The sequence below is a fragment of the Dromiciops gliroides genome, chromosome 2 (genome assembly GCF_019393635.1).
Source record: "Dromiciops gliroides isolate mDroGli1 chromosome 2, mDroGli1.pri, whole genome shotgun sequence".
NCBI lineage: Eukaryota > Metazoa > Chordata > Mammalia > Microbiotheria > Microbiotheriidae > Dromiciops > Dromiciops gliroides.
In genome coordinates, this window is record NC_057862.1 from 266,503,903 (window position 1) to 266,531,629 (window position 27,727).

At 36.1% G+C, this 27,727-nt stretch overlaps 1 protein-coding gene across 9 annotated transcripts in view; it reads right to left on the reverse strand.

The window, feature by feature from the left end:
• TXNDC16 (thioredoxin domain containing 16) overlaps window positions 1–27,727 on the reverse strand; it is a 169,287-nt gene that overhangs the window by 43,552 nt on the left and 98,008 nt on the right. For 8 of the 9 annotated variants that reach the window (XR_006354987.1, XM_043988161.1, XM_043988159.1 and 5 more), the window contains 3 exons: window positions 21,769–21,901; window positions 6,054–6,200; window positions 5,373–5,432 (listed from right to left, as the gene is read on the reverse strand). Coding sequence is in view for 8 of the 9 variants with exons in the window: in XM_043988161.1 (XP_043844096.1) it covers window positions 5,373–5,432; window positions 6,054–6,200; window positions 21,769–21,901 (340 nt within the window). In the remaining variant the exon portion in view is untranslated. The remainder of the gene's footprint in view (window positions 1–5,372; window positions 5,433–6,053; window positions 6,201–21,768; window positions 21,902–27,727) is intronic. The other variant, XM_043988163.1, reaches the window with a different exon arrangement.

The following is a 27,727-nucleotide window of genomic DNA, read 5'->3' on the forward strand; positions in this document are numbered from 1 at the left end:
CTATTATTCAGTATTGTACTAGAAATGTTAGCTTTAGCAAAAAGAGAAGAAAAAGAAATTTAAGGAATTAGAATAGGCAAGTAGGAAACAAAACTATCACTCTTTGCAGATAATATGATGGTATACTTAGAGAATCCTAGAGAATCAACTAAAAAATTACAATGAACAATTTTGCCAAAGTTGTAGGCCATAAAATAAACTCACATAAATCATTAGCATTTCTATATATGAGCAACAAGCCCAGCAGCAAGAGATAGGAAGAGAAATTCCATTTAAAATAATTGTAGACAATATAAAATATCTGGGAGTCTACCTGCCAAGACAAACCCAGGAATTTTATGAACACAATTACAAAACACTTTTCACACAAATAAAATCAGATCTAAACAACTGGAAAAATATCAACTGCCCAAGAGCAGGCTGAGCTAATATATACTAAAAATGACAATTCTACCCAAATTAATTTATTTATTCAGTGTCATATGAATCAAACCACCTAAAATTGTTTTATAGAGCTAGAAAAAATAATAACAAAATTCATTTGGAAGAACAAAATGTCAAAATATCAAGGAAACTAAAAAAATGCACAGGAAGATGGGCTAGCCATACCAAATCTAAAACTATAGCTTTACATAGTGGAAGTCATCAAAACTGGTACTGGCTGAGAAATAGAGTGGTGGATCAGTGGAATAGGTTAGGCCCAGGAGACAGTTGTAAATGGCTATAGAAATCTACTGCTTGATAAACCCAAAGTCCCCAGCTTCTGGGATAAGAACTCAGTATTTGACAAAAACTGCTGGGAAAACTGGAAGATAGTATGGCAAAAACTAGGCACAGACCAACATCTTACACTGTAAACCAAAATAAGGTCAAAATGGGCACATGATTTATACATAAAGGGTGATATCATAGGCAGAGAGCAGAAGAATTTATGACCAAACAAGAGATAGAGAATATTATGAAATACAAAATGGATCCTGTTGATTACCTTAAATTTAAAAGGTATTGTACAAACAGGGGCAATGCATCCAAGATTAGAAGGAAAGCAGAAATCTGGGAAAACAATTTTTACAGCCAGTGTTCCTGAAAAAGGTCTCATTTCCCAAATATATAGAGAACTGAATCAAATTTATAAGAATACAAGTCATTCGATGGTGAGTGTATTGTTCTGGGCTGGGCCGGGGCCCAGGAGGGCTGAGACCTCGGGGAGGTCCGAGGAGGGGAGAGGCCTGCGGAGGAGAGCAGTACCAGAGGAGGTGCTGGGGGCTACGGTGGGGAAACAACCCGAGGGTCTTCCTGGAGAGCGGACCTTGGGATATGAACAGGCAGTTTTCAGATGAAGGAATCAAAGCTAAAGCTACCTATTATCATATGAAAAAAAGTGTTCTAAATCACTATTGATTACAGAAATGCAAATTAAAACAATTCTGAGGTACCACCCTGACACATAGCAGATTGGCTAATATGACAAAAAAGGAAAATGATAAATGTTGGAGATGTGGGAAAATTAGAACACTAATGCTTTGTTGGTGGAGTTGTGAACTGATCCAACCATTCTGGAGAGCAATTTGGAACTATGCCTAAAGGGCTATAGGGCTGGGCATACCCCTTGACCCAGTAATACCACTACTAGGTCTATATCCCAAGGAGATCATAAAAAAGGGGAAAAGGACCCACATATAAAAAATATTGCTAGCAGCTCTCTTTGTGATGGCAAAAACTGGAAATTAAGGGGCACTAAACAAGTCGTGGAATATGATTGTAATGGAATACTATTGTGCTGTAAGAAATGATGAGCAGGCAGATTTCAGAAAAACCTGGAAAGACTTAAGTGGACTGATGCTGAGTGAAGTGAGCAACATTGTGCAATCATTATATGCCAGAAATTATGTTAGGAATACACACACAAAAACCACATATATACAAACACATATACACATATATATGTATATGGACATACAAAGAATGAAACTATTTCAAGAAGCTTACATTCTAATGAAATAAACTACATGTGTATATATGTGCACATAAAATATAATATGATAAATACAAAATAGTTTAATACAAGCTAGTTTTTGGAAGAAAGACACTAGTAGATGAGAAGATCAGGAAGAGCTACATTTATAAAGTGGTGCATAAGCTTCACCTTGAAGGTAGAGCTTTGTAAGGTGAAAGTGAGAAGGGAATACATCCCAGGAAGTCTGGAGGGCATCTAATTCAAAGACACAGAAATGGGACAGCAGAGACAAGACCAATTTGCCTGCATTTGCAAAGGTCAGGAGAGGAAGCAATATAAAATGAAGCTAGAAAGACTAGGTCTTGTAGGGCTTTAAAAGATAAATATAGAAAGTGATATTTAATCCTAGAGACAACAACAGTGCCTGGAATTCATCAAGTAGGAGACGGACACAGATCTATGCTTAATGATGAAACCCTTGAAGTAGAGAGCCTAGTTAGGAATATGTTAAAATAATCTAAGTGAGAGGAAAGCCTGAGCTAAGAAGATAACTATTAGTAGAGAGAAAAAGAATCTCTTGATTCAGTAGATTCGATATATATGAGATGAATGAAGGAGAGTAAAGAGTTACAGATAACACTGAGCTAACAAAAGAATAGGAAAGTTCAGAAGAAGGTAGAACTTTTTTTTTTTTTGAGGTGGGGTAGGGGGAAAGTAATAAATTCTGTTTGGCTCGTGTTGATTTTTGAGAAGTTTCTGGGACTGCCAGAATCATCTAAATATAATCTAATAGACCAACTGGTAATATGGGCCTGAAGCTAATAGGAGAGACTAGGCTGTATATATAAATCTGTGAGGTATCTGCACAAAACTTTATCAAGAATATAGAAAAGGTCTTAAACAAAAATTGTGAAACACCTACACCTCAAGAGCCCCTCCTTAAATTGTACCACCTGGAACCCGCTGAAGCTTGGGACAGTACATCCTGGAAGCAGCACCTCACTTTAAGAAGGAGTTAAAAGCCAAGAAATAAGGGAGCAAAATGAGCAGACAGAGAAAGATGCAGACCATAGAAAGTTTCTTTAGTGACAAGGAAGATTGAGGTGCACTCTCAGAAGAAGATAGCAACATCAGGGCTCCTACATCCAAAGCTTCCAAGAAAAATATGAATTGGTCTCAGGCCATAGAAGCACTCAAAAAAGGACTCTGAGGGGGCATCTAGGTGGCGCAGTGGATAGAGCACCGCCCCTGGATTCAGAAGCACCTGAGTTCAAATCCGGCCGCAGACACAATCCCAAAGAATTAGGATTGAACAAATGGAAGCTAGTGACTTTATGAGAAACCAAGACACAATAAAGCAAATCTAAATGAATAAAAAAAAATAAGAGGGCAATATGAAATATCTTCTTGGAAAAACTGCTGATCTGGAAAATAGATACAGGAGAGATAATTTGAAAATCAATGGAATACCTGAAAACCATGATCAAGGAACAAGCTTAGACATCATCTTCCAAGAGACTGTCAGGGAAAATTGCCCTGATATTCTAGAAACAAAAGGTAAAATAGAAATTGAAAAAAATCCACCAATTACCTCCTGAAAGAGATCCCAAAATGAAAATTTCCAGGAATATTACAGTCAAATTCCAGAGCTCCCAGGTCAAGGAGAAAATATTGCAACCAGCCAGAAAGAAACAATTCAAGTACTGTGGAGCCCCAGTCAGAATAGCACAAGATCTAGTGACTTCTACATTAAAGGATTAGAGGGCAAGGAATATGATATTCTGGAGGGCAAAGGAATTGGGATTACAACTAAGAATCATCTTGAGGGGGAAAATGGGACTTCAGTGAAAAAGAGGACTTTCAGGTATTCGTGATGAAATTACCTGAACTGAATAGAAAATTTGACTTTCAAATGCAAGACCCTAGAGAAGCATAAAAAGGTAAACAGAAAAAATAATGAGGGATGTTAAAAGGTTAAAGTGTTTACATTCCTACATGGGAATAAGAACTTTCTCAGTATTAGGACAGATGACAGGAATAAATTTAGAAAGAGGGCACAGTATATCTATAAAGCATTTATTTTTTATCTTTTTTTTGTGGGGTGGTCAGGGTTCAGTAGTATGCCTCGGGTCGTGGAGATGGTGAGTGTCTTGTGTCTGAGGCTGGATTTGGGCTCAGGTCCTCTTGGGTCCTGTGTCATCTAGCTTCCCCATGATGACATCTTTAGGGTAAAATTGAGGGGGCAGAGGAATGCACTAGGGGAGGGGAAAGGGGAGAGGTAGAATGGGGTGAAATATCACATAAAAGAAGCAATAAAGGGCTTATGGAGTGGGGGGGAGAAATGGGGGAGGAATGGGGCAGTGCATGAACCTTACACTCATCAGAATGGGCTCAAAGGTGGAGCAGCTAGGTGGCGCAGTGGATAGAGCACCGGCCATGGATTCAGAAGGACCTGAGTTCAAATCTGGTCTCAGACACTTGACACTTACTAGCTGTGTGACCCTGGGCAAGTCACTTAACAACAATTGCTTCACACACACAAAAAAAAGAATGGGCTCAAAGACCTTACTCTCATCAGAGTTGGCTCAAAGAGGGAACAACATACACACTCAATTAGGTGGAGTAATCTATCTTAACTTAACTTAAGGAGATCTGTGTGCCAAAATAGTACTTTGTTACCACATCAGTCACAAATAGATCTAACTCTACGCTACTCTTTTATATAGTGTGATCAATCTAACTCAATGTTATTATTTTCCAGTTCATTGCTACTTAATAATAAATACATGCTTATTAATAACATTGTTAATAATGAAATATATCTATAATTATTAATAAATTATTACATTTATCATCATCTTTAATCATCAGTAACTAGTTATACATAATATTTTAATACAATAATAATAACAATATAAAACAGAGCATTATTTGCTTTCTAGGAAGTTCTTTCTCCCCTGTAGATTGTGATTTGGTTATGATTTGAGCTATGTAGTGTAGCCAAAGAGCCTGTGTGTATGAATGTACACACATACACATATGCACACATATACATATATGTGTATGTGTATATAAATATGCACACATATATATGTATCTCTGTGTGTATGTGTATTCTAGCTTATGAAAGAATGCCTATACAACCTTGGGCAATTAATGACCACAGGGTTATCTGGCCATTCAAATAGAGTAGTTGACATATATGCTGAAGTACCTACTTTCTAGCAAGTCATGCTTTCATACTGAAATTATTTTGAACAGTGTCTTTGCAAAAGATTTTTTATTACCATAAATGTAATTATGGGGATATAATCATAGTGTGATTAGGTTTGTCTTGAGTTTTCTGTTAAATGATAGATTATAGATATAGATAAAGAGATAGAGACAGAGAAATTATTTCACCTCAGTACAATACCTTTCAATTTAATTGCCACATCAACATAGGACTGCAAAAATGCCAAGGACACTGCTTCCCCTGCACATGAAAAAAAAATGTGTGTGTGTATATATATATATATATGCATATCTATGTATAGATACACACATATGTAAGGATAGTTTTCAACATGTGTTTTTGTAAAATTTTGAGTTCCAAATTTTTCTCCCTCCCTCCCTTCTCTCCCTCTTCCCCAAGAAAGCAAGCAATTTGATATAGCAAACAGTTACTTCTTAAATTGTATGAATGTGTTTAAAAATTCTAATACTTTTTGGAAAATTCCAATAGGAAAATTCCAAATAAATATTGAGTATCTCAAACTGTCCTTGATAATAAAAAAAGATGAATTACTTTATTTTTCAAAATTTAAATAGCACACTTCTATCAAATTTATAGACTTCTCAATATAAATTATATGGTACTCAAAATCAATTATATGGTACTCTAACAACAAAATATAAAATTACCCCCAAAATTTCTTTGATAATTTGTTCTATTTAATAACTGAATTTAACTTTTTAATAAGTAAGGCTTTTGACTCTAAATGTATTTAGTATGTTTTTAAACATTGGACAGGTCTGAAGACAAAATTAAGCATTTCACAGAAAATAATATAGCTACAGTTTGAAATAAAATTTTTATTTTGAATGATATACTTACAATTAGCATAAAATAATATTATGCTGCTAGAAGTATTCATTATTATGCTGTTAAATGTTTCCTCAGTTAGGTCTATTATCAGTTCCAAAGGCAAATTTCTCTTACTGTCTCTGTTAACTGTTTCAACCACTTGATCATCTTGAATATCTATAATGTTTTAAAAGGATTAAATAGTATGTGAAATGGGAAAAAAAAGATTTAAAGTTAATCTTAAAAGCAAATACAAAAAATAATATAGTAAAACTTGTGAATTCAAGGTGATCTAACATGAAATATGTGATAATTTAGACCCCTCTTCAAGGGTCTAGATCTTCAATTTACATGAGTCTATCCATGGCCCAAAAATTGAGATTGATTTTAATGGTAATATGTGGAATCCAGCAACAATGCTTTAACTTTTACATTAAACTATTTATAACGCCACTTTGTTGTTAATAAAGCTGTATTTACCTACAATTAAATAGTCAATGACCAAAAAGACCAATAATCTCATCAGTATGGATGTTCTGTACAACAATGTTAACTCCAACCTGGCAAGCCTGCCCATTGTAACTTATCCACATCTTTCCATAAATTCAGCAGAGGGAAATGATGCTATGTGTTAGGGGTCTTCCTCATTTTTTCCTGACAGCATGAAGATATCAGTGGATATTGGAGGCTTTCTATTAGTTATCCCTTGTTCTAAGAAATGCAGCCTTTCTCCCTTTTTGCTCATTCATTTCTTTGATACAATTTTTTATACCACCTCTTCACTGTCATTCTTGTTTATAATGAGTTGTAGCTTACTCATGTCCACTATGGGAGACTTCATTGCCTTTTGGATAATCCTCATTTTCACTTCTTTGGAAACTGCAGTGTTTCATGACTCACATACAACAAAACCAAAAGACAACTGGTAATAAAAAGATGAACTTTTTTTTTTCCAAGGAGAAACATGGGATTAAAAGAACTTTGCAGTTTCCAAAGGCAAACTGAACCATTTTTTTTTCTTTTATTCAATTCTGGGCACAGCCTCTTTATAACAGGTCATTTCACTGGAAAAATCTATAGTCTGGACAACAGGTATGCTACCATAAAATGTAAATCTATACTCTCTAAATTGTATGAAGCCTAGTTCCATGTTGTCTCATTTCACCTTATGAGGCAATGAAATAGAACTGGGGAATATAGCTGGTGACCCATAGTAAGGTTGCTCTGCTGATGTGTTATTCCCCACCCTCCCCCACAAAATATATAAGACCCCTGAACTTGATGGGCAATGCTGCTGAGATTTAATGTAATTTTCCTTCTGTGAAGACTTGATCCTTCCTTTCCAGGACACACCTACAGAGATCATGAATGGTAAGGGAAATTTTGTCAAACACAAACCCTGTGTCTGACTTGAACCTTGAAACCTTTAACCTTGAATTGATTTTTTTAATCTTTTATGTAGTTTATTAAGTAAAAACTTTGTTTTCTTTGAATTGATCTGTGCCTTGGTTGTTTGATTTCTCTCCTATCCCAAACCTAGGAGGCTTGTCTAGAAGCAGCCTGATATAACTGGAGTATTCAAAACAATATGTAGAAAATGAATACCAACTAGTCGAAATGAAATAGTCAGGAGATGAGAAGTCATTGTCCATGCCAATCATCTCAAGGTGAGCCCCTAAAAGTTTCTGGCATCAGTTTGCTGTAATCTTACTGTCAGAGACATGACTTTTTTTTTTAATAATAAACATTTGTATTTATAATTTTGAGTTCCAATTTTTATTCCTTCTTCCCTCCCTCCCCTATCCCTTAAGGCGGCAAGCAATTAGATATAGTTTATACATGTGCAATTATGTAAAACATTACCATATTAGTCATTTTGTACAAAAAAACCTGAATAAGAGAAAAAATGAAAGAAAGTGAAAAATAGCATACTTTAGTCTGTGTTCAAACAATATCAGTTCTTTCATTCTTTCTTTGGAGGTGGATAGTATGTTTCTTTCTTTCTTTTTCTTTTTTGGCAAGGCAATTGGTATTAAGTGACTTGCCCAGGGTCACACAGCTAGTAAGTCTTAAGTGTCTGAGGCCGGATTTGAACTCAGGTCCTCCTGACTCCAGGGCCAGTGCTCTATCCACTGTGCCACCTAGCTGCCCCGATAGTATGTTTCATCAATAGTCCTTTGGGATTGTCTTGGATCATTGTATTGCTGAGAATCGTTAAGTCACACTTCATCAAACAGTATTGCTATCTCTGTGCACAATGTTCTCATTTCTGCTCACTTCACTATACATAAGTTTATACAAGTCTTTCTGAAATCATCCTGCTTGTCATTTTTTGTAGCATTCCATCACCATCATATACCACAGCTTATTTAGCCATTCCCCAATCGATCGGCATTCCTTTGATTTCCAATTCTTAGTCACCACAAAAAGAGCTGCTATAAATATTTTTTTAGAAATAGGTGTTTTCCTCTTTTGGGGGATATCTTTCAGATATAAACCCAGCAGTGGTATTGCTGGATCAAAGGGTATGCACAGTTCTATAGCCCTTTGCACATAGTTCCAAGTTGCTCTCCAGAATGGCTGGATCTTTTCACAACTCCAGTTAACAGTGGATTAGCATCCCAGCTTTCCCACATCCCCTCCAACATCCAATATTTCATGTTTTTACTATATTTGAGGCATTCTCTTAGTTCTCTTAGTTCAAGTTCAATGTTGGGAAAAAATGAAGAACTTGAAAGTAATTGAATATTTAATATAACCCAGAAACGGATAACAGTATTTAGCTTCTCAAGACATGGCCCACCTTTATCTCCATGTGGAAATGCATCTGGTCAGCAGAATAGGGTAAAGGTTACTTATGTGGACTTCAGAAATCCACCAAGGTTAAGAGGCTAGATTCCATGTAGCGAGGACTCTTTTTTTTTTCCTGCAGATGATGAGGAAATTCTATCAGGGAAGCCATGACCAATCAAGTCCTAGGAATAGCTTTGTTTTAAACCTAACCAATGTTGGCTAGATGGTGTGTAGGTGCAGGGTAAAGGAAAGAAGCTATATGAAGGACTGGGGCCAATCATATAAGCCATTCAGGTTATGGAAGCAACTTTTTCTTCTTTTAGGTAATGTCTTCTCATGTTGTAGGAGGGAGGAAAGAAGCTGTGTCAAGATAATGCTAGTCCGGGGGCAGCTAGATGGCGCAGTGGATAGAGCACCGGCCCTGGAGTCAGGAGTACCTGAGTTCAAATCCAGCCTCAGACACTTAACACTTACTAGCTGTGTGACCCTGGGCAAGTCACTTAACCCCAATCGCCTCACTAAAAACAAACAAACAAACAAACAACAAGATAATGCTAGTCCTTTCATGCCTTCATATTTAATACAGGATGAGTGAGTGACCAATTGGATTAATAAGAAGTGATTTAAACAGTTAGTGGCAGAATTAAGACTAGATATACATTTTTTGCACTTGAGCTCTGAGGGTTGAGCTAGAAGCAAAGGAGCAAAGTTTCAAAGAGGATGATTTAAGCAAATGTTTGCTAGCAATAAGAGCTGTTCACAAAGAGTTCCCCTTCCCTAGAGCTCCTCTAGATGAGATAAAATAACTAATTTACAGAGATGTTTTAGAGGAGATTCTTGTTCAGATATAAGAAGAAACATACTACAAGAATAACAGACTTGGACACAGAAGGGTCCTGTGTTCAAATACTAACCTTGATATTTATTAGTTATGTGTGTCGGGAAATTACTCTCCTCGAACCTCATTTTCCTCATCCATAAAATGGAATAATAACATTTATAATGCCTACACCCAGAGGGTATGTGAGCACAAAACCTGGCGCATATTAGTTATTAAACACTTGTTGATTGATTAATGCCATAGACTCTATGGAGGGTAGAATGATTTAAAATTGTGAAAAAAGTGTCTAAAATCCAGAACAATCATTACTTATAATGGAGACCAACCAGAAGCCTTCTCAATAAGATCATGGGTAAAGCAAGGATGCCCATTATCACTAGTATTATCCAATATTGTGCTAGAAGTGAAAAATATATCAATAGGGCATGAAAAAGAAATTGAACTAATAAGAAGAGGCCATAAACAAAATTATCACTCTTTGGAAACAATATAATGGTATATTTTAGAGCCTAGAGAATAAACCAAAAGCCAGTTGAAGGATATAAAATAAACCACCAGAAACCAGCAGCATTTCTATATGTTACCAACAAAGTCCAGCAGCAACAAAGAAAGAGAAATTCCATTGAAAATAACTGCAGACAATATAAAATACTTGAGTGTCTCCCTGCCAAGACAAACTCAGGAACTATATGAATATAATTATAAATGCTTTTTAGGCAAATATAGATTTAAATAATTAGAAAACTATTAATTGCTCATGGGGTAGGCCAAGCCAATAAAATGAAAAGGATAATACTGTCTAAATTAATTTCCTTATTCAGTGTCATACCAATCAAACCATACCAAAATTTTTTTAATAGAGATAGAAAATATAATAACAAAATTCAATGGGAAGAAAAAAAGGATTAGAATATAAAGGGAATAAATGGGAAAAAAGTAAAGGAAAGAGACCTAGCAGTATCAGATTTCAAACTATTACAAGATAGCAATAATTTTTAAAAGCTGGTACTGGCTCAAAAACAGAGTGGTGGATCAGTGGAACAAATTAGGTCTACAATACACAGAAGTAAATGACCATAGCATTCTAGTGTTTGATAAACCCAGAAATCCAAACTCTGGGGGCAAGAACTCATTATTCTGGGAAATTTGGAAAGTAATCTAGCAGAAACTAGGCACAAACCAACATGCCACACCATATACAAGATAAAGTCAAAATGGGTATATGATTTAGACATAAAGGGTGATATAAGTAAATCAGTAGAGCATAGGGGAAAATTACCTGTCAGATCTATGGATAAAGGAAGAATTAATGACCAAAAGAGAGACAGAGAATGATAGGGTTTGCACAAACAATGCCAATGCAATCAGAATTAGACGAAACATAGGAAGGGGGGGAATGAAAAATTTTACATCAAGTTTTTCTGATAAAGGACACATTTCTAAAAATTACAAGGAAATAAGACATTTATTTAAAAAAGAGCTATTCCTCAATTGATAAATGGTCAAAAGCTATGAAAAGGAAGTTTTCAGAAAAAGAAATCAAAGCAATCAATAATCACATGAAAATGTTCTAAATCACTACTGATTAGAGAAATGCAAATTAAAACAACTCTGAGGTACAACCTTACACCTACCAGATTGGCCAATGGAAAAATGACAAAAAATGTAGGGGATATGGAAAAATAGCTACACTAAAGCACTGCTGGAGAAGTTGTGAACTGGTCCAACCATTCTGGAGAATAATTTGGAACTATGCCCAAAGGGTTATAAAATGGTACAAACCCATTGACCTAGGCGTGTATCCCAAAGAGATCAAAGAAAAATGAAAAAACTCATATACAAAAATATTTATAGCAGCTCTTAGTGTGATGATAAAGAATTGGAAACTGAGGGAATGTCTATCAAGTAGGGAATGGCTGAATAAGTTGTGATATATGATTGTGATGGAACACTATTGTGCTATAAGAAATGATGAGCAGAATACTTTAGAAAAGTCTTGGAAGACTTACATGAGTTGATGCAAAGTGAAGTAAGCAGAAACAGGAGAACATAACATATGATAACAGCAATATTATAACAATGATCATTTGTGAAAATTATGCTGATCAATAAAATAATCCACAATTATATAGGATTCATGATGAAAAATTCCATCCATATCCAGAGAAAGAACTGATGAACTCTGAATACAGATTGAAGGATATTTTTCCACTTTATTTTTCTTTTTGTTTTGTTTTGTTTTTGCAACATAGCTAATATTGAAATGTTTTATATGACTTAATATGTATAATTGGTATCATATTTCTTGCCTTCTCAATGGGTGGAGGGGCTTGAGTAAGGGAGAGAATTTGGAACTCAAAATTTAAAAAGTGAATCTTAAAAAATTGGTAATGCCAAACTAGCCTTGTCTCTTTTTTGACAAGATAACCAAACTAGAAGATCAAGAAAATGCTGCAGATAGATATAGTTTACCTAGATTTTATGAAACGTTTGATAAAATATCTTTTATGATTTTTGTGTAAAGGATGGAGAGATATAAAATATAATTATATGGAACTATATCCATATAATAACTATATCCAGCATGGCTGGATTTTGCCTAGATGTTTTTAGTGAAAGTGAATAAAATAAGTATTAGTAAGAAGGAAGAGCATGGTAGAACATGTCAAAGCTTGTACTCTGCAGATCTTCTGGCAGACCCTTAAGAACTAAGGATCACCAACATCTCACAACATAAGCAAAACAAGCTCCAAACGGATATGTTTTAGACATAAAGTGATATCATAAACAAGTGACAAAGTAAGGGACATTATAAATAAATAAGATCAAGGAAGAAATTAGATCTATGAGTGGGGCAAGAGTTCATGACCAAACAAGAGATAAAGAGGATCACAGAAGGTAAAATGGGCAATTTTGATAACATAAGATTTTTAAAAGGTTTTGCACAAGGAAAATCAATGCAGCTAAGTTAGAAGAGAAGCAGAACACTGTGGAGGGGGAAGCTTTAAAGCAAATTTCTCTGATAAAGGTATTATTTCTATTAATAGAGAAATGATCCAAATTTATAAGAAGAGCCATTTTCCAACTGACAAATGATCAAAGGATAAAAGCAGGCAGTTTTCAGAGGATAAAATCCATGCTATCAATAGACATTTTTAAAAGGCTCTAAATCTCTAATAAAGAAGTGCAATATAAAACAACTCTGAGGTTCTATTTGAAGTTATTATCTTCTATCAGATTAACAAAACATGAGAAGGGTTATGGCAAAATAAGCATGGAATTCTATCTGAATAAAATATAATAAGTGGGAAAACATGCATTGTAGGTGGAGCTGTGAACTGGTTTAACTATTCTGGAAAGCATTTTGAAGCTGTCTAAAAAGCACATGAACTGTGCATATCCTTTTACCCAGAGACACTACTACTATGTTTATACCCCAAAGAAATTAAAAAAGAGGAAAAGGTCATATGTACAGAAATATTTATACCAGCTCTTTTTGTGCTGGCAAAGAATTGGAAATCGAGAGGATGCCCATCAATTGGTAAATGGCTGAACAGTATGATATATGTGTAAGATGGAATACTATTGTTCTATAAGAAATGATGATGTGTATGGTTTCAAAGAACTATGGGAAGATCTGTATAAACTAATGTAAATGAAGTGAACAGAACCAGGAAAACACTTTATATAATAAGAGCAGTATTATAAAAACAAACAACCTTGAAAGACTTAGGAACATTATTTCAGAGTACTAATGATAAAATATACTACTGACCACCTAATAAAAAGACAATGAAGGGGCAGCCAGGTGGCACAGTGGATAGAATACTGGACCTGGAGTCAGGAGTTCCTGAGTTCAAATCCGGCCTCAGACACTTAACACTTACTAGCTGTGTGACCCTGGGCAAGTCACATAACCTCAATTGCCTCACTTAAAAAAAAAAAAAAGACAATGAACTCAGAGTACAAACTGTAATTTTTTCTTTTTAGTCATGGCCAATGCAAAAATGTAAAACACATTGACTATGGATGTTTGTAATGAGCCTTTTGTTTTCCTTGATTTCTTAGTTGGAGGGAGGACGGACAGATAGGGAAGAAAGAAAATGCAGAGCTGAAAAGAAAAGAAAATTTCATTTAATTTAAAAAAACCTCAAGGTCATATCCATGCCACAATGAGTTATCAGGGTATGACTTTGAGGAGTCTTAGAAGTCAAGAAGACCTGAGTTAAAATTCCATCTCAGATACTTGCTAGCTGTGTAACCCTTGGCCACTCTCTTAAACTCTCTAAGCTTCAGCTTCCTTATCACTAAAGGGGAGATAATAATAGTACCTACTTCAAAGGGCTGTAGTGAGGATCAATTGAGTTAATGCATATAAAGCTCTTTGTTTGAGATATTATTATTTAAATATATGAGATATTATTATTTAAAATACTAAAATAAAATATGAAAGCATTCTAGTACATGGAAATCTTTGCCAACAAATCGGCCAAAAGCCAAAAAGAACTGATGCTCAACTAAATTTTCCAAAAATCTATAGACAAGACAATCAACATGTACCCTAAGCCTGGATATCACTGTCCAATATTATAATGAAAAGTGTAGTGATTTCATAGCTTTGACTTTAAAATTCTTATTTTGGGGAGCCAAGATGGCGGAAAGGAAGCAGCAAGCTGCCTGAGCTCTCCTTCTATTCCCTCAAAAAGAACATTAAATCAAGCCTCTGGACAGATTCTGAAACTACAGAACCTGCAAAGAGACAGAGAGACACAGTCTTCCAACCAGAGATAATTTAGAAGACTTCAGGAAAAGGTCGGTCTGACTTGGGCAAAAGGGAGGCCCAGTGCAGGGCAGCAACCCAGCGCCAAGGGGGTCGGGGCAAGTCAGCAAGAGCTGCGGGCCACAGCCGAACAACTGAGGCCCCTGGAACCTGGTTCAAAAATCTGGTGGCCAAGAAGGACAGTGGAACATGTACAAAAATATTTATAGCTGCTCTTTACGTGGTAGCAAGGAATTGGAAGTTGAGGGGGTGCCCATCAGTTGGGGAATGGCTGGACAAGTTGTGGTATATGAATACAATGGAATACTATTGTGCTGTAAGAAATGATGAGCAGGAAGAGTTCAGAGAAACCTGGAGGGTCTTGCGTGAGCTGATGATGAGTGAGATGAGCAGAACCAGAAGAACATTGTACACAGTATCATCAACATTGAGTGTTGACCTGCTGTGATGGACTATATTCTTCTCACCAATGCAATGGTACAGAAGAGTTCCAGGGAACTCATGATAGAAGAGGATCTCCAAATCCAAGAAAAAAGAAAGAAAGAACTGTGGAGTATAGATGCTGATTGAACCATATTATTTCTTTTGTTTTGGGTGCTGCTGGTTTGTTTTTTTTCTTCCTATTTTGAGGCTTTGCATCACTGCTCTGATTCTTTCTCTTGTAACAGGATTAATGCAGAAATAGGATTAATGTTATTATGTGTATATATATGTGTGTGTGTATATATATCTATATCTATATAGATATGTATATGTATATGTATAGAGATATATAGATATAACCTATATCAGATTACCTGCTGTCTAGGTGAGGGGGGAAGGAGGGGTGGGAGGGAGAAAAATCTGAAATTGTAAAGCATGTATAAACAAAAGTTGAGAACTATCTTTACATGTAATGGAAAAAATAAAATACCTCATACATTAAAAAAAAAAAAAAAAAGGACAGTGGAAAAACCTACCTGCACCGGCCGGGAGGACCAAGAACAGGTAGGGGCGGGATCAGGCGCCGGGATCAGGTGCCTGGCCGAGCGCTCAGACAGGAAGTGCAGGGGGGCGAACTGCACACACTATAAAGGCCTCAGAGTAAAAAGACGGTCATATAGCACCTATACCCCTGCACAAGAAGCCCAAAACAGGGACCCTGGTGCCCCCAGAGCAGACTTCAACTTAAAAAATAAATAAATAAGCTGCAATAATGAGTAAGAAGCAAAAAAGAGCCCTCTCCATTGAGAGCTTCTGTATCAATAGGGAAGAAGCCAACGCAAACTCAGATGAGGACAATACCCTCAAATTGCCTACATGTGAAGCCTCACGAGGGAATGTGAATTGGACTCAAGAACAGAAAGCCTTCCTGGAAGAGCTCAAAAAGGATTTTAAAAATCAATTGAGGGGGCAGCTAGGTGGCCCAGTGGATAGAGCACCGGCCCTGGAGTCAGGAGTACCTGAGTTCAAATCCAGTCTCAGACACTTAACACTTACTAGCTGTGTGACCCTGGGCAAGTCACTTAACCCCAATTGCCTCACTAAAAAAAAAATTAATTAATTAATTTTTAAAAAATCAATTGAGAGAGGTAGAAGAAAAAATGGGGAGAGAAATGAAAGCAAAACAAGAAAACTATGAAAAAAGAATCAGCAGCTTGGAAAAGGAAGCACAAAAATTGACTGGCCAAATGGAAAAAAAGGTGCATAATCTCATTGAAGAAAACAATGCCTTAAAAAATTCACTTGGCCAAATGGAAAAAAAGGTGCATAATCTCACTGAAGAAAACAATGCCTTAAAAATTAAAATTGGTCAGGTGGAAGATAAGGAATCCATGAGACACCAGGAATCAGTCAAGCAGAATCAAAAGAATGAAAAAATAGAAGAAAATGTGAAATACCTCATTGGAAAGACAACTGATCTGGAAAACAGATCGAGGAGAGACAATTTGAGAATCATTGGTCTACCTGAAAGCCATGACCAGAAAAAGAATCTAGATACCATGTTCCAGGAAATTATTAAGGAGAACTGCCCTGATATCATAGAATCAGAGGATAAAATCATCATTGATAGAATCCACCAATCACCTCCTGAAAGAGACACCAAAAGGAAAACTCCAAGGAATATTGTAGCCAAATTCCAGAATTATCAGGTAAAGGAGAAAATACTCCAAGCAGCCAGAAAGAAGCAATTTAAATATCATGGAGCCACAGTCAGGATTGCTCAGGACCTGGCAGCTTCAACATTAAAGGACCGCAAGGCTTGGAATATGATATTCCGGAAGGCAAAGGAGCTTGGATTGCAGCCAAGAATCTATTACCCAGCAAAACTGATCATTCTCTTTCAGGGGAAAAGATGGACATTTAATGACATTGGAGACTTTCAATCTTTCCTGGTGAAAAGACCAGAACTGAATAGAAAATTCAATCTTAACATATAAGACTCAAGAGAAGTTTAAAAAGGTAAACAGAGGGGAAAAAAAAAGGGTTACTCAATTAGGTTAAACTGCTTATATCCCTACACGGGAAGATAATACTCATAACTCTTAAGAACTGTAAATGTATTTGGGGAGAGAGAAGGAGTTTACACAGAGGGTATAAATATAAATTGTCTTTGATGTGATGATACAAAAAAAATTAAGGGGTTAAAAAGGGAGTCTAAGGGGAGGGAAGGAAAGGGGAGGTGGAATGGGATGAATTATATGAAGAGGTGGAAAAAAAAACCTATTACAATAGAGGGAAAGAAAGGAGGGGGAACATTGTTTCAACCCTAATCTCATTAGATTTGATTCAAAGAGGGAATAACATATACGTTCATTGGGACAAAGAAACTTAGCACATTCTTTAGGGAAGCAAAAGGGGAAGGGAAAGGGGGCGACTGACAGAAGGGAGGACAAAAGCAAGGGAGAAAAGGGTAAAGAAAAGAGAGGGGGGTGATAAAAAGGGAGGGCAGATTGGGGGAGGCAGGGGTAAGAAGTAAAATGTCGGTGAGGAGGAATAGGGTGAAAGAAGGGGGGAAAAGTACAAAGGGAGTAAATAAAAGGGAGGGGAATAGACAGTCAGGAATAATAACTGTGAATGTGAATGGGATGAACTCTGCTATACAACGGAAGCGAATTGCAGAGTGGATTTAAAACCAGAATCCTACAATATGCTGTTTACAAGAAACACATCTGAAGCAGAGAGATATACACAGAGTAAAGGTAAAAGGCTGGAGCAGAATATATTATGCTTCAGCTAAAGCAAAAAAGCAGGGGTAGCAATCCTTATCTCAGACAAAGCACAGGCAAAAATAGATCTCATTAAAAGAGATAAGGAAGGAAATTACATCTTGCTAAAAGGTACTATAGATAATGAAGTAATATCAATATTAAATATATATGTGTCACGTGGTATAGCATCCAAGTTCTTAGAGGAGAAGTTAAATGAGTTACAAGAGGAATTAGACAGTAATACTATAGTAGTGGGGGATCTGAATCTCCCCCTCTCAGAATTAGATAAATCTAGCCAAAAAATAAATAAGAAAGAAGTGAAAGAGGTGAATAGATTACTAGAAAAGTTAGACATGATAGGTGTCTGGAGAAAATTGAATGGGGATAGAAAGGAATATACCTTTTTTCTCAGCAGTACATGGCACATTTTCAAAAATTGACCATGTATTAGGGCACAAAAACATCATAGTCAAATGTAGAAAGGCAGAAATAGTAAATGCATCCTTCTCAGATCATGATGCAATAAAAATTACATGTAAGAAAGAGCCAGGGAAAAGTAGAATGAAAATCAATTGGAAACTAAATAATATCATTCTAAAGAATGAATGGGCCAAACAACAAATCATAGAAACAATCAATAACTATATCCACGAGAATGACAATAATGAGACAACATACCAAAATCTATGGGATGCAGCCAAAGCAGTGCTTAGGGGAAAATTTATAGCTCTAAATGCTTACATGAACAAAAAAGAGAAAGAGGAGATTAATGAATTGGGCATGCAACTCAAAAAGCTAGAAAAAGAACAAATTAGAAATCCCCAATTAGATACTAGAGATCCTGAAAATTAAAGGAGAAATTAATAAGATTGAAAGCAAAAAAAACTATAGAATTAATCAATAAAACTGAGCTGGTTTTATGAAAAAAAAACAATAAAATAGATAAAATATTGCTTAATTTGATTAAAAAAAAGAAAGTAGAAAACCAAATCACCAGTATCAAAAATGAAAAGGGTGATGTTACCACCAATGAAGTGGAAATTAAATCAATAATTAGGAATTATTTTGCCCAACTGTATGCCAATAAATTTGACAATCTAAATGAAATGGATGAATATTTACAAAAATACAAACTGCCCAGGTTAACTGAAGAGGAAATAAAAATCCTTAAATAAACCCATATTAGAAAAAGAAATTGAACAAGCCATTAATGAACTCCCTAAGAAAAAATCCCCAGGGCCAGATGGCTTTACAGGTGAATTTTACCAAACATTTAAAGAACAATTAATTGCAATATTATACAAATTATTTGGAAAAATAAGTGAAGAAGGAGCTCTACCAAATTCGTTTTATGACACAAATATGGTGGTGATACCAAAACCAGGCAAAGCAAAAACAGAGAAAGAAAATTATAGACCAATTTCCCTAATGAATATTGATGCTAAAATCTTAAATAAGATGATTAGCAAGGAGATTACAGCAAGTGATCACCAGGATAACACACTATGACCAGGTGGGATTTATAACAGGAATGCAGGGCTGGTTCAACAATAGGAAAACTATTAACATAATCAACCACATCAATAAGAAAACCAACCAAAATCATGTGGTTATCTCAATAGATGCAGAGAAAGCTTTTGACAAAATACAGCACCCATTCCTAATAAAAACACTAGAGAGTTTAGGAATAGGTGGAGCTTTCCTTAGAATAATAAACAGTATCTACCTAAAACCATCAGCAAGCATTATATGCAATGGAGATAAACTAGAGGCCTTCCCAATAAGATCAGGGGTGAAACAGGGATGTCCATTATCACCCCTATTATTTAATATTGTCCTAGAAATGTTAGCTTTAGCAATCAGAGAAGAGAAAGGAATTAAAGGAATTAGAATAGGCAAGGAGGAAACAAAACTATCACTCTTTGCAGATGATATGATGGTATACTTAAAGAATCCTAGAGAATCAACTCAAAAATTACTTGAAATAATGAACAACTTTAGCAAAGTAGCAGGATATAAAATAAATCCACATAAATCATCAGCATTTCTATACATGACCAACAAAGTCCAGCAGCAAGAGATAGAGAAATTCCATTTAAAGTAACGGTAGATAATATAAAATACTTGGGAGTCTACTTGCCAAGACAAACCCAGGAACTCTATGAACACAACTATCAAACACTCTTCACACAAATCAGATCAGATCTAAATAATTGGAAAGATATCAATTGCTCATGGATAGGCAGAGCTAATATAGTAAAAATGACAATACTGCCTAAATTAATTTACTTATTCAGTACCATACAATCAGACTACCTAAAAATTATTTTATAGAGCTAGAAAAAATAATAACAAAATTCATCTGGAAAAACAAAAAATCAAGAATATCGAGGGAAATAATGAAAAAAAATTCACAGGAAGGTGGGTTAGCGGTACCAAACCTGGAGCTTTGCTATAAAGCGGCAGTCATCAAAACTATCTGGTACTGGCTCAAAAATAGAGTGGTAGATCAGTGGAATAGGCTAGGCACAGGAAATGCAGTAGTAAATGACACTAGTAATGTAGTGTTCAATAAACCCAAAGACTCCAGCTTCTGGGATAGGAACTCAGTATTTGACAAAAACTGCTGGGAAAACTGGAAGATAGTATGGCAGAAATTAGGCATAGACCAACATCTTACACCTTATACTAAAATAAGGTCAAAATGGATACACGATTTAGACATAAGAGGTGATACCATGGGTGACCAAACAAGAGATAGAGTATATTATAAAATGCAAAATGGATGATTTTGATTATATTAAATTAAAAAATTTTTGTACAAACAGAAGCAATGCATCCAAAATTAGGAGGCAGAAAGCTGGCAAACAATTTTTGTGGCCAGTACTTCTGATAAAGGCCTCATCTCTAAAATAGATAGGGAACTAAATCAAATTTATAAGAATCCAAGCCATTCCCCAATTGAGAAATGGTTAAAGGATATGAACAGGCAGTTTTCTGATGAAGAAACCAAAGCTATCTATTCCCATATGAAAAAATGCTCTAAATCACTACTGATTAGAGAGATGCAAATTAAAACAACTCTGAGGTACCACCTGACACCTATCAGAATGGCTAAAATGACAAAAAAGGAAAATAATAAATGTTGGAGAAGCTGTGGGAAAATTGGAACACTAATTCATTGTTGGTGGAGCTGTGAACTGATCCAACCATTCTGGAGAGCAATTTGGTATTATGCCCAAAGGGCGACAAAGCTTTGAACCAGCAATACCACTTTTGGGTCTTTTTCCCAAAGAAATCATGGGAAAGGGAAAGGGATCCACATGTACAAAAATATTTATAGCTGCTCTTTATGTGGTGGCAAGGAATTGGAAGTTGAGGGGATGCCCATCAGTTGGGGAATGGCTGGACAAGTTGTGGTATATGAATACAATGGAATACTATTGTGCTGTAAGAAATGATGAGCAGGAGGAGTTCAGAGAAACCTGGAGGGTCTTGCGTGGGCTGATGATGAGTGAGATGAGCAGAACCAGAAGAACATTGTACACAGTATCATCAACATTGAGTGTTGATCTACTGTGATGGACTATATTCTTCTCACCAATGCAATGGTACAGAAGAGTTCCAAGGAACTCATGATAGAAGACGATCTCCGAATCGAAGAAAAAAAAAAACTGTGGAGTATAGATGCTGAATGAACCATACTATTTCTTTTGTTTTTGGTGCTGTTGTTTTTTCTATTTTGAGGTTTTTCATCATTGCTCTGATTTTTCTCTTATAACATGACTAATGCAGAAATAGGATTAATGTTATATATATATATATAATATATATAACCTATATCAGATTACCTGCTGTCTAGGGGAGGGGTGAGGGAGGGGAGGGAGTGAGAAAAATCTGAAATTGGAAAGCTTGTATAAACAAAAGTTGAGAACTATCTTTACATGTAATGGGAAAAATAATTAATTAATTAATTTAAAAAATTTTTAAAATTAAAAAAATAAAAGTCTTATTTTTTCAAAGCATATTTCTTTAGTTGTATAGGACTAAATATGATTATATTTCATAATAGAAGATTAATAAATAGGGTTCAAAGAAAATTTCTGTATAACAGGAAAAAAACACAATAAGTATTGTTACCTAGATTTAGAGTCTCCATTTCACCTTCTTCATATTCTTTCACTGACTCATTATTTTGGATAGGTATATTATTTTCCACAAGGGATATTATTGAGTTAACATCATGTAAAACCAAGAAGTCAACTGGTACTCCCTGAAATATTAAAACATTCATATAATTAAGAGTTCCTTTAAACACATGCTAAATAGGTGGTATGTGACAACTGAACATGTAGCAAAGTAAGAAACTACTTATTTTCTCTGTTTAGCACAAAATGCTTATTGTCTACAAACTGATTTTTAAAAATGAGAAGATAATTCAAATAGAATCTCAGTATCACAAACAGTATTTTTAAAAGCATTCAAGTCATTGATTAAACAGCTCAACAGAAGAGGCTCAAAGCCAAATCTTCTGATATTCCACTAAACAGAAACCTCCAGGTTGGCACTGTTTCATTAATCACCACTTTTTATGGACATATAAATGATCTCTATATCAAACCTGTTGACAAGACAGCCAGGAAGGGGGCAGCTAGGTGGCTCAGTGGATAGAGCACCGGCCTTGGAGTCAGGAATACCTGAGTTCAAATCCAGCCTCAGACACTTAACACATACTAGCTGTGTGACCCTGGGCAAATCACTTAACCCCAATTGCCTCACTTAAAAAAAAAACAACACAAAAAAAAACAAAAAACCAACCAAACAAAAAAAGACAGCCAGGAAGATTCAAAAAGATTGAAAAAGGATAAACTTAGGTAGAGATACTAATCGATAATCAAAGCCAGGTGAACAAAAAGTCTTATCCCAGGAAAAATTGTGTAAATAAAATAATATTAATTAATTAAGACCCTAGCAATATAATATGGTAAAATAGGTATGGAATTTACCTCTGTTTATCAGATTACAAAAATGTAAAGATAATAAAATCTTTTAATTTCTTGCTTCATTATGGTCAGACTGTAAAGATGTGGTCATGGAAACCCCAAATTACAATTCATTCTTTACACTGGCCAATACCTTAGTTCAGGCTCTCATTACCTCTCCCCTACACTATTCAATATCATTATTATTGTTCTCCCTGCCTCAAATTTTTCCCCACTCCAATCCATCCTCCACATAGTTGCCAAAGTGATTTTCTTAAATCAGAGGTCTGATCATATACTCACTATACTCCAGGTAGCACCTGTTATCTCTAGGATTAAGTATAAAGTGACCCTTTTGTGGGGAGGATTTAAAGCTCTTCAAAATCTGACCCCCTTCTTTGATTCAACCATACTGGCCTAACTCATTCTTCTTGATTCACAATTCTCCATTTCTCATCTTTGTGCTTTCATATTGGCTGTCCTCCATGCCTCCCCTGCCTCTTCACATTTACCTTATTCCAAAAAAATGTCCATCAAAGTTTTGAAACCCAAGTACTCTTAAATACAAGCTATAGGACCATTGCTAGTTAAATGCTTTGAACTGTTTAGCTACATCAGTTCTTTCTTGGTGGTTGGCTCTTCTCATAATAGCTTGGTATGCCTAGTTTGTTCCACATACTCAACTTGTCCTGTCCTTGTTTCTTTCATATGCTCTAATATTATCATTACTTGGTTTCTTAAGCTCCTGGTATCAATTCTGGTATGATCAATCCTAGTCATATCTCCTATAAGTGATTATTTTTTTTTAGGTGGAGAGAACACTAACAACTGGGGAGAACCAGGTAAGTTCTTTTGAGGAATAGACATAGATTGTATAGTCTTTGGAGGACACTGCAAAATTCTCCTTAAATTTTACTTGCTGGAAGCAAATCCTTATCCTCTTCTTGGTTATATCCCATGTGATATAGTGCTATGTATAAGTATAGCTTATTTGTTGTTCAGTTGTTTTTCAGTTGTGTCTTAACACTTTATGACCCCATTTGGGGTTTTCTTGGCAAAGATATTGGAGTGGTTGGCCATTTCCTTTTCCAGCTCATTTTACAGTTGAGAAAATTGAGGCAAATAAGGTTAAGGGACTTGTTCAGGGTCACACAGCTAGGAAGTGTTTGAGGCCAGATCTGAATATAGGAAGATGAGTCTTCTAGACTCCAGGCCTGACACTCTATTCACTGTGTTACCATATTGCTTGTTCAGAGAACTATAATTTTATGCTATCAAAATTGCCCATTTTACCTTCTGTGATCCTCTCTATTTCTTTTTGGTCATGAACTCTTGCCTTACCTATAGATCTCATTTCTTCATTTATCTTCTAATTTGTTTATGTCACTTACACTTTAAGTCTGATATGTATCCATTTGGAGCTTGTTTTGCTATATGTTGTGAGATGTTTGTGATCCTTAGTTCTTGAGGATCTGTCAGCAGAGTACGAGGTTTGACATGTCTACCATGCTCTTCCCTCTCACTGATACTTATTTTTATTCACTTTCACTTAAAACACCCAGGCAAAATCCAGCCATACAGCAATAAAATAAAAACGGAAAATATTGGATGTTGGAGGGGATGTGGGAAAACTGGGATCCTAATCCACTACTGGTGGAGTTGTGAAAAGATCCAACCATTCTGGAGAGCAATTTGGAACTACGTCCAAAGGGCTATCAAACTGTACATACCCTTTGATCCAGCAATAACACTGCTAGGTTTATATCCCAAAGACATCCCCCAAAAGATAAAAAGATCTATTTGTACAAAAATATTTATTACAACTCTTTTTGTGGTGGCTAAGAATTAGAATCAAAAGAATGCCTATCGGGGCAGCTAGGTGGTGCAGTGGATAGAGCACCGGCTCTGGATTCAGGAGTACCTGAGTTCAAATCTGGCCTCAGACACTTAACACTTACTAGCTGTGTGACCCTGGGCAAGTCACTTAACCCCAATTGCCTCACCAAAAAAAAAAAAAAAAGAAAAAGAAAAAGAATGCCTATCAATTGGGGAATGGCTGAACAAACTGTGGTATATGATGGTGATAGAATATTATTGTGCTATAAGAAATGACAAGCAGGATGATTTCAGAAAGGTCTGGAAAGACTTGTATGTTTATGTATAGTGAAGAACCAAGAGAACATTGTGCACAGAGATAGAAAAATATTGTTTCATGAAGACCTGTAAATGACAACTATTCTCAACAATACAATGATCCAAGACAATCCCAAAGGACTACTGAAGAAACATACTATCCACCTTCAAAGAAAGAACTGATATTGATGGATCAGACTGAACCATGCTATTTTTCACTTTCATTTTTTTCTTTTATTTAAGTTTTCTCATACAAAAAGACTAATATGGTAATGTTTTACATAATTGCACATGTATAACCCATATCTGATTGTTTACTGCCATAAAGAGGGGCCAGTTGAGGGAGGGAAGGAGGGATAAAATTTGGAACTCAAAACTATAAATAAAAATGTTTATTATTTAAAAAAATAAAAAATAATAAAAATCCATTCATTTAAAAAACAAAACAAAATACAGCTATATAGCCAGTTCTAGATCCATACAATCTATTTCTCTTAATCTTTTACACAAAAATCATAAAAGATACTTTATCAAATGCTTCATAAAATCCAGGTAAACTGTATCTACAGCATTTTCTTGACCTTCTAGTATAGTTACCTTGTCAAAACAGAGACAAGGCTAGTTTGGAATCAACATTCTTTGGTGAAGCCATGTTGCCTTTTTGTATTGCTCACTTTTTTGGCTACATGTGCACTAATCATCTCTTTAATCTTTCCTTCTTGAATTTTTCTAGGATTGAAACTTTCTTTGAATTAAAATATTTTATTATCTTTCCTTTTTTGTAATCTGATAAACAGAGGTAAAGTAGCACTTTTATTTATAGTAAAGAACTGGAAATAAGTGGTGTCCATCAATTCAGGAATGCCTGAATAAATTACCATGTGAATATAGATAGAGACTAGACCTATATTTCACTGATATAGTAAAAATCTTCTACCAAAGCATGTCAAAATCATCTTAGCAATTTATAGTCTTAGAGAGTTGCTTAGAGCACTGTGGAGGGTAAAGTGCCTTGCTTAGGGCCAAAGAGCCAGCATGCAGCAGAGGAGTCACTGAAATCCAGCTTTTCTGGGCTCAGAAGTCACATCTCTTACACCATACTGCCTCTCATATGAACATAATGGAATATTATTGATCCTTAAGAAATGGTAAATGTAATAGATTGAAAGCAACATGGGAGAACTTGTATGAACTAAGGCAGAGTGAAATGAACAAAATCAAAAGAATAATTTACCTGATGACCATAATAATGTAAAGTAAAAACAACTGTGAAAAATTTCAAGAACTCTGAACAGGGGCAGCTAGGTGGCACAGTGGATAGAGCACCAGCCCTAGACTCAGGAGTACCTGAGTTCAAATCCGGCCTCAGACACTTAACACTTACTAGCTGTGTGACCCTGGGCAAGTCACTTAACCCCAATTGCCTCACTGAAAAAAAAAAAAAAAAGAACTCTGAACAATGCAATTACCAATTAATACTTAAAAACACTAATGATGAAGCATGCTTCCCATCTCTTGGCAGAGGAGTGATGAACTAGAGGTTCAGAAAAAGATATACATTTAGGGAGCCAAGATGGTGGAGGAAAGACAGTAACTTTCCGGACTTCTCCCCACAATCCCCACAAAAGAATGAGGTAAGATCATTTTCCAGCCAAAGACTGCTTAGAAGGTCAACAGGAAAGGTCTGTTGTACCGGGTGAGAGTGGAACCCAGACCTGGGCCGTGCCGACACAGATTCAGCCTCAGGCTGGCTGTGCCAGAAAAAGAGACGTCTGGAGCCTTGGAATTGGCTGCAGCGGCTACTTCTGGAACTCAGCTCATGGTCTGGTGAGAGGGTCGAGCAAATGGCCAGGAGGAGATTACAGGAGACTCTGCTGGTGCTGAGTCAGTACTCTGTTGTGTTGCCCATGTTTTGCAGCCAAAGTGAAACAGGTTTCTGTTTCTGGGCTAAAGAGCAAGCAGACCTGTGGTTACTTATATTCCAGAGCACAGGCCAAGGAAATGCCTTTTGCCAGTGTCTCCCATGTTATGCATTCAATTCCAAAGTTCTTAAGAGAGACCTTGAGAGTGTCCTTATATCACTTTTTCTGACCACTATGTGAGCACTTGCCTTCTGTGGCAAGTGTACATTTGGCATTCGAACAATGTGACCAACCTATCAGCGTTGTGTTCTCTGCAGTAGAGCTTGAACACTTGGCAGTTTAGCTTGAGAGAGGACCTCACTATCTTGATTTCTTATGCTGCCAGGTGATCTTCAAAATCCTTCCAAGACAATTCAAATGGAAGTGATTCATTTTCCTGGCATGGTGCTAGTATACTGCCTAGGTTTCACAGGCATACAAGAATGAAGTTGGCACAACAGCTCTGTAGACCTTCAGTTTGGTGCCTCTTCTCTTCCTTTACTTTCCTTCAGAGCCTTCGAAATGCTGAGGTAGCTCTGGCAATGTGTATATCAACCTTATTATCAATGTATACATCCCTGGAAAGTATACCGCCAAAGTAACTGAACTTACTCACAACTTCTCCATTTGCTCTAACTGATGGTTCCATATAAAGATGGTGTGGTGCTGGCTGATGGAGCTCCGGTTTTTTCTTGATATTAATTGCTAGGCCAAAATTATCACAAGCAGCAGAGAACTGGTTCATACCTTGTTGCATCTCAGCTTCAGAGGCTGCATGGAGTGCACAATAATCTGCAAAAGGCTTGTAGTCTTTTCAAGTTGAAGAATTTACCATCAGTGCCATAGTTGACCTTGATGCCCTGTCCATTCTCATTGAAAGTGTTTGACAACATGGCTGAAAACATCATGCTAAAAAGCATGGGAGCAAGCCTTGTTTCACTCCCTTGCTAAGTGGGAAACACAACAGTATTGTGCATCATCCAGAACCCAGGAAAACATGCATGCCATCATGAAATTGATGTTCAATACTGATGAACTTTTCCAGGCAACCTAATTTTGACACAATTTGCCATAAGCCCTCAC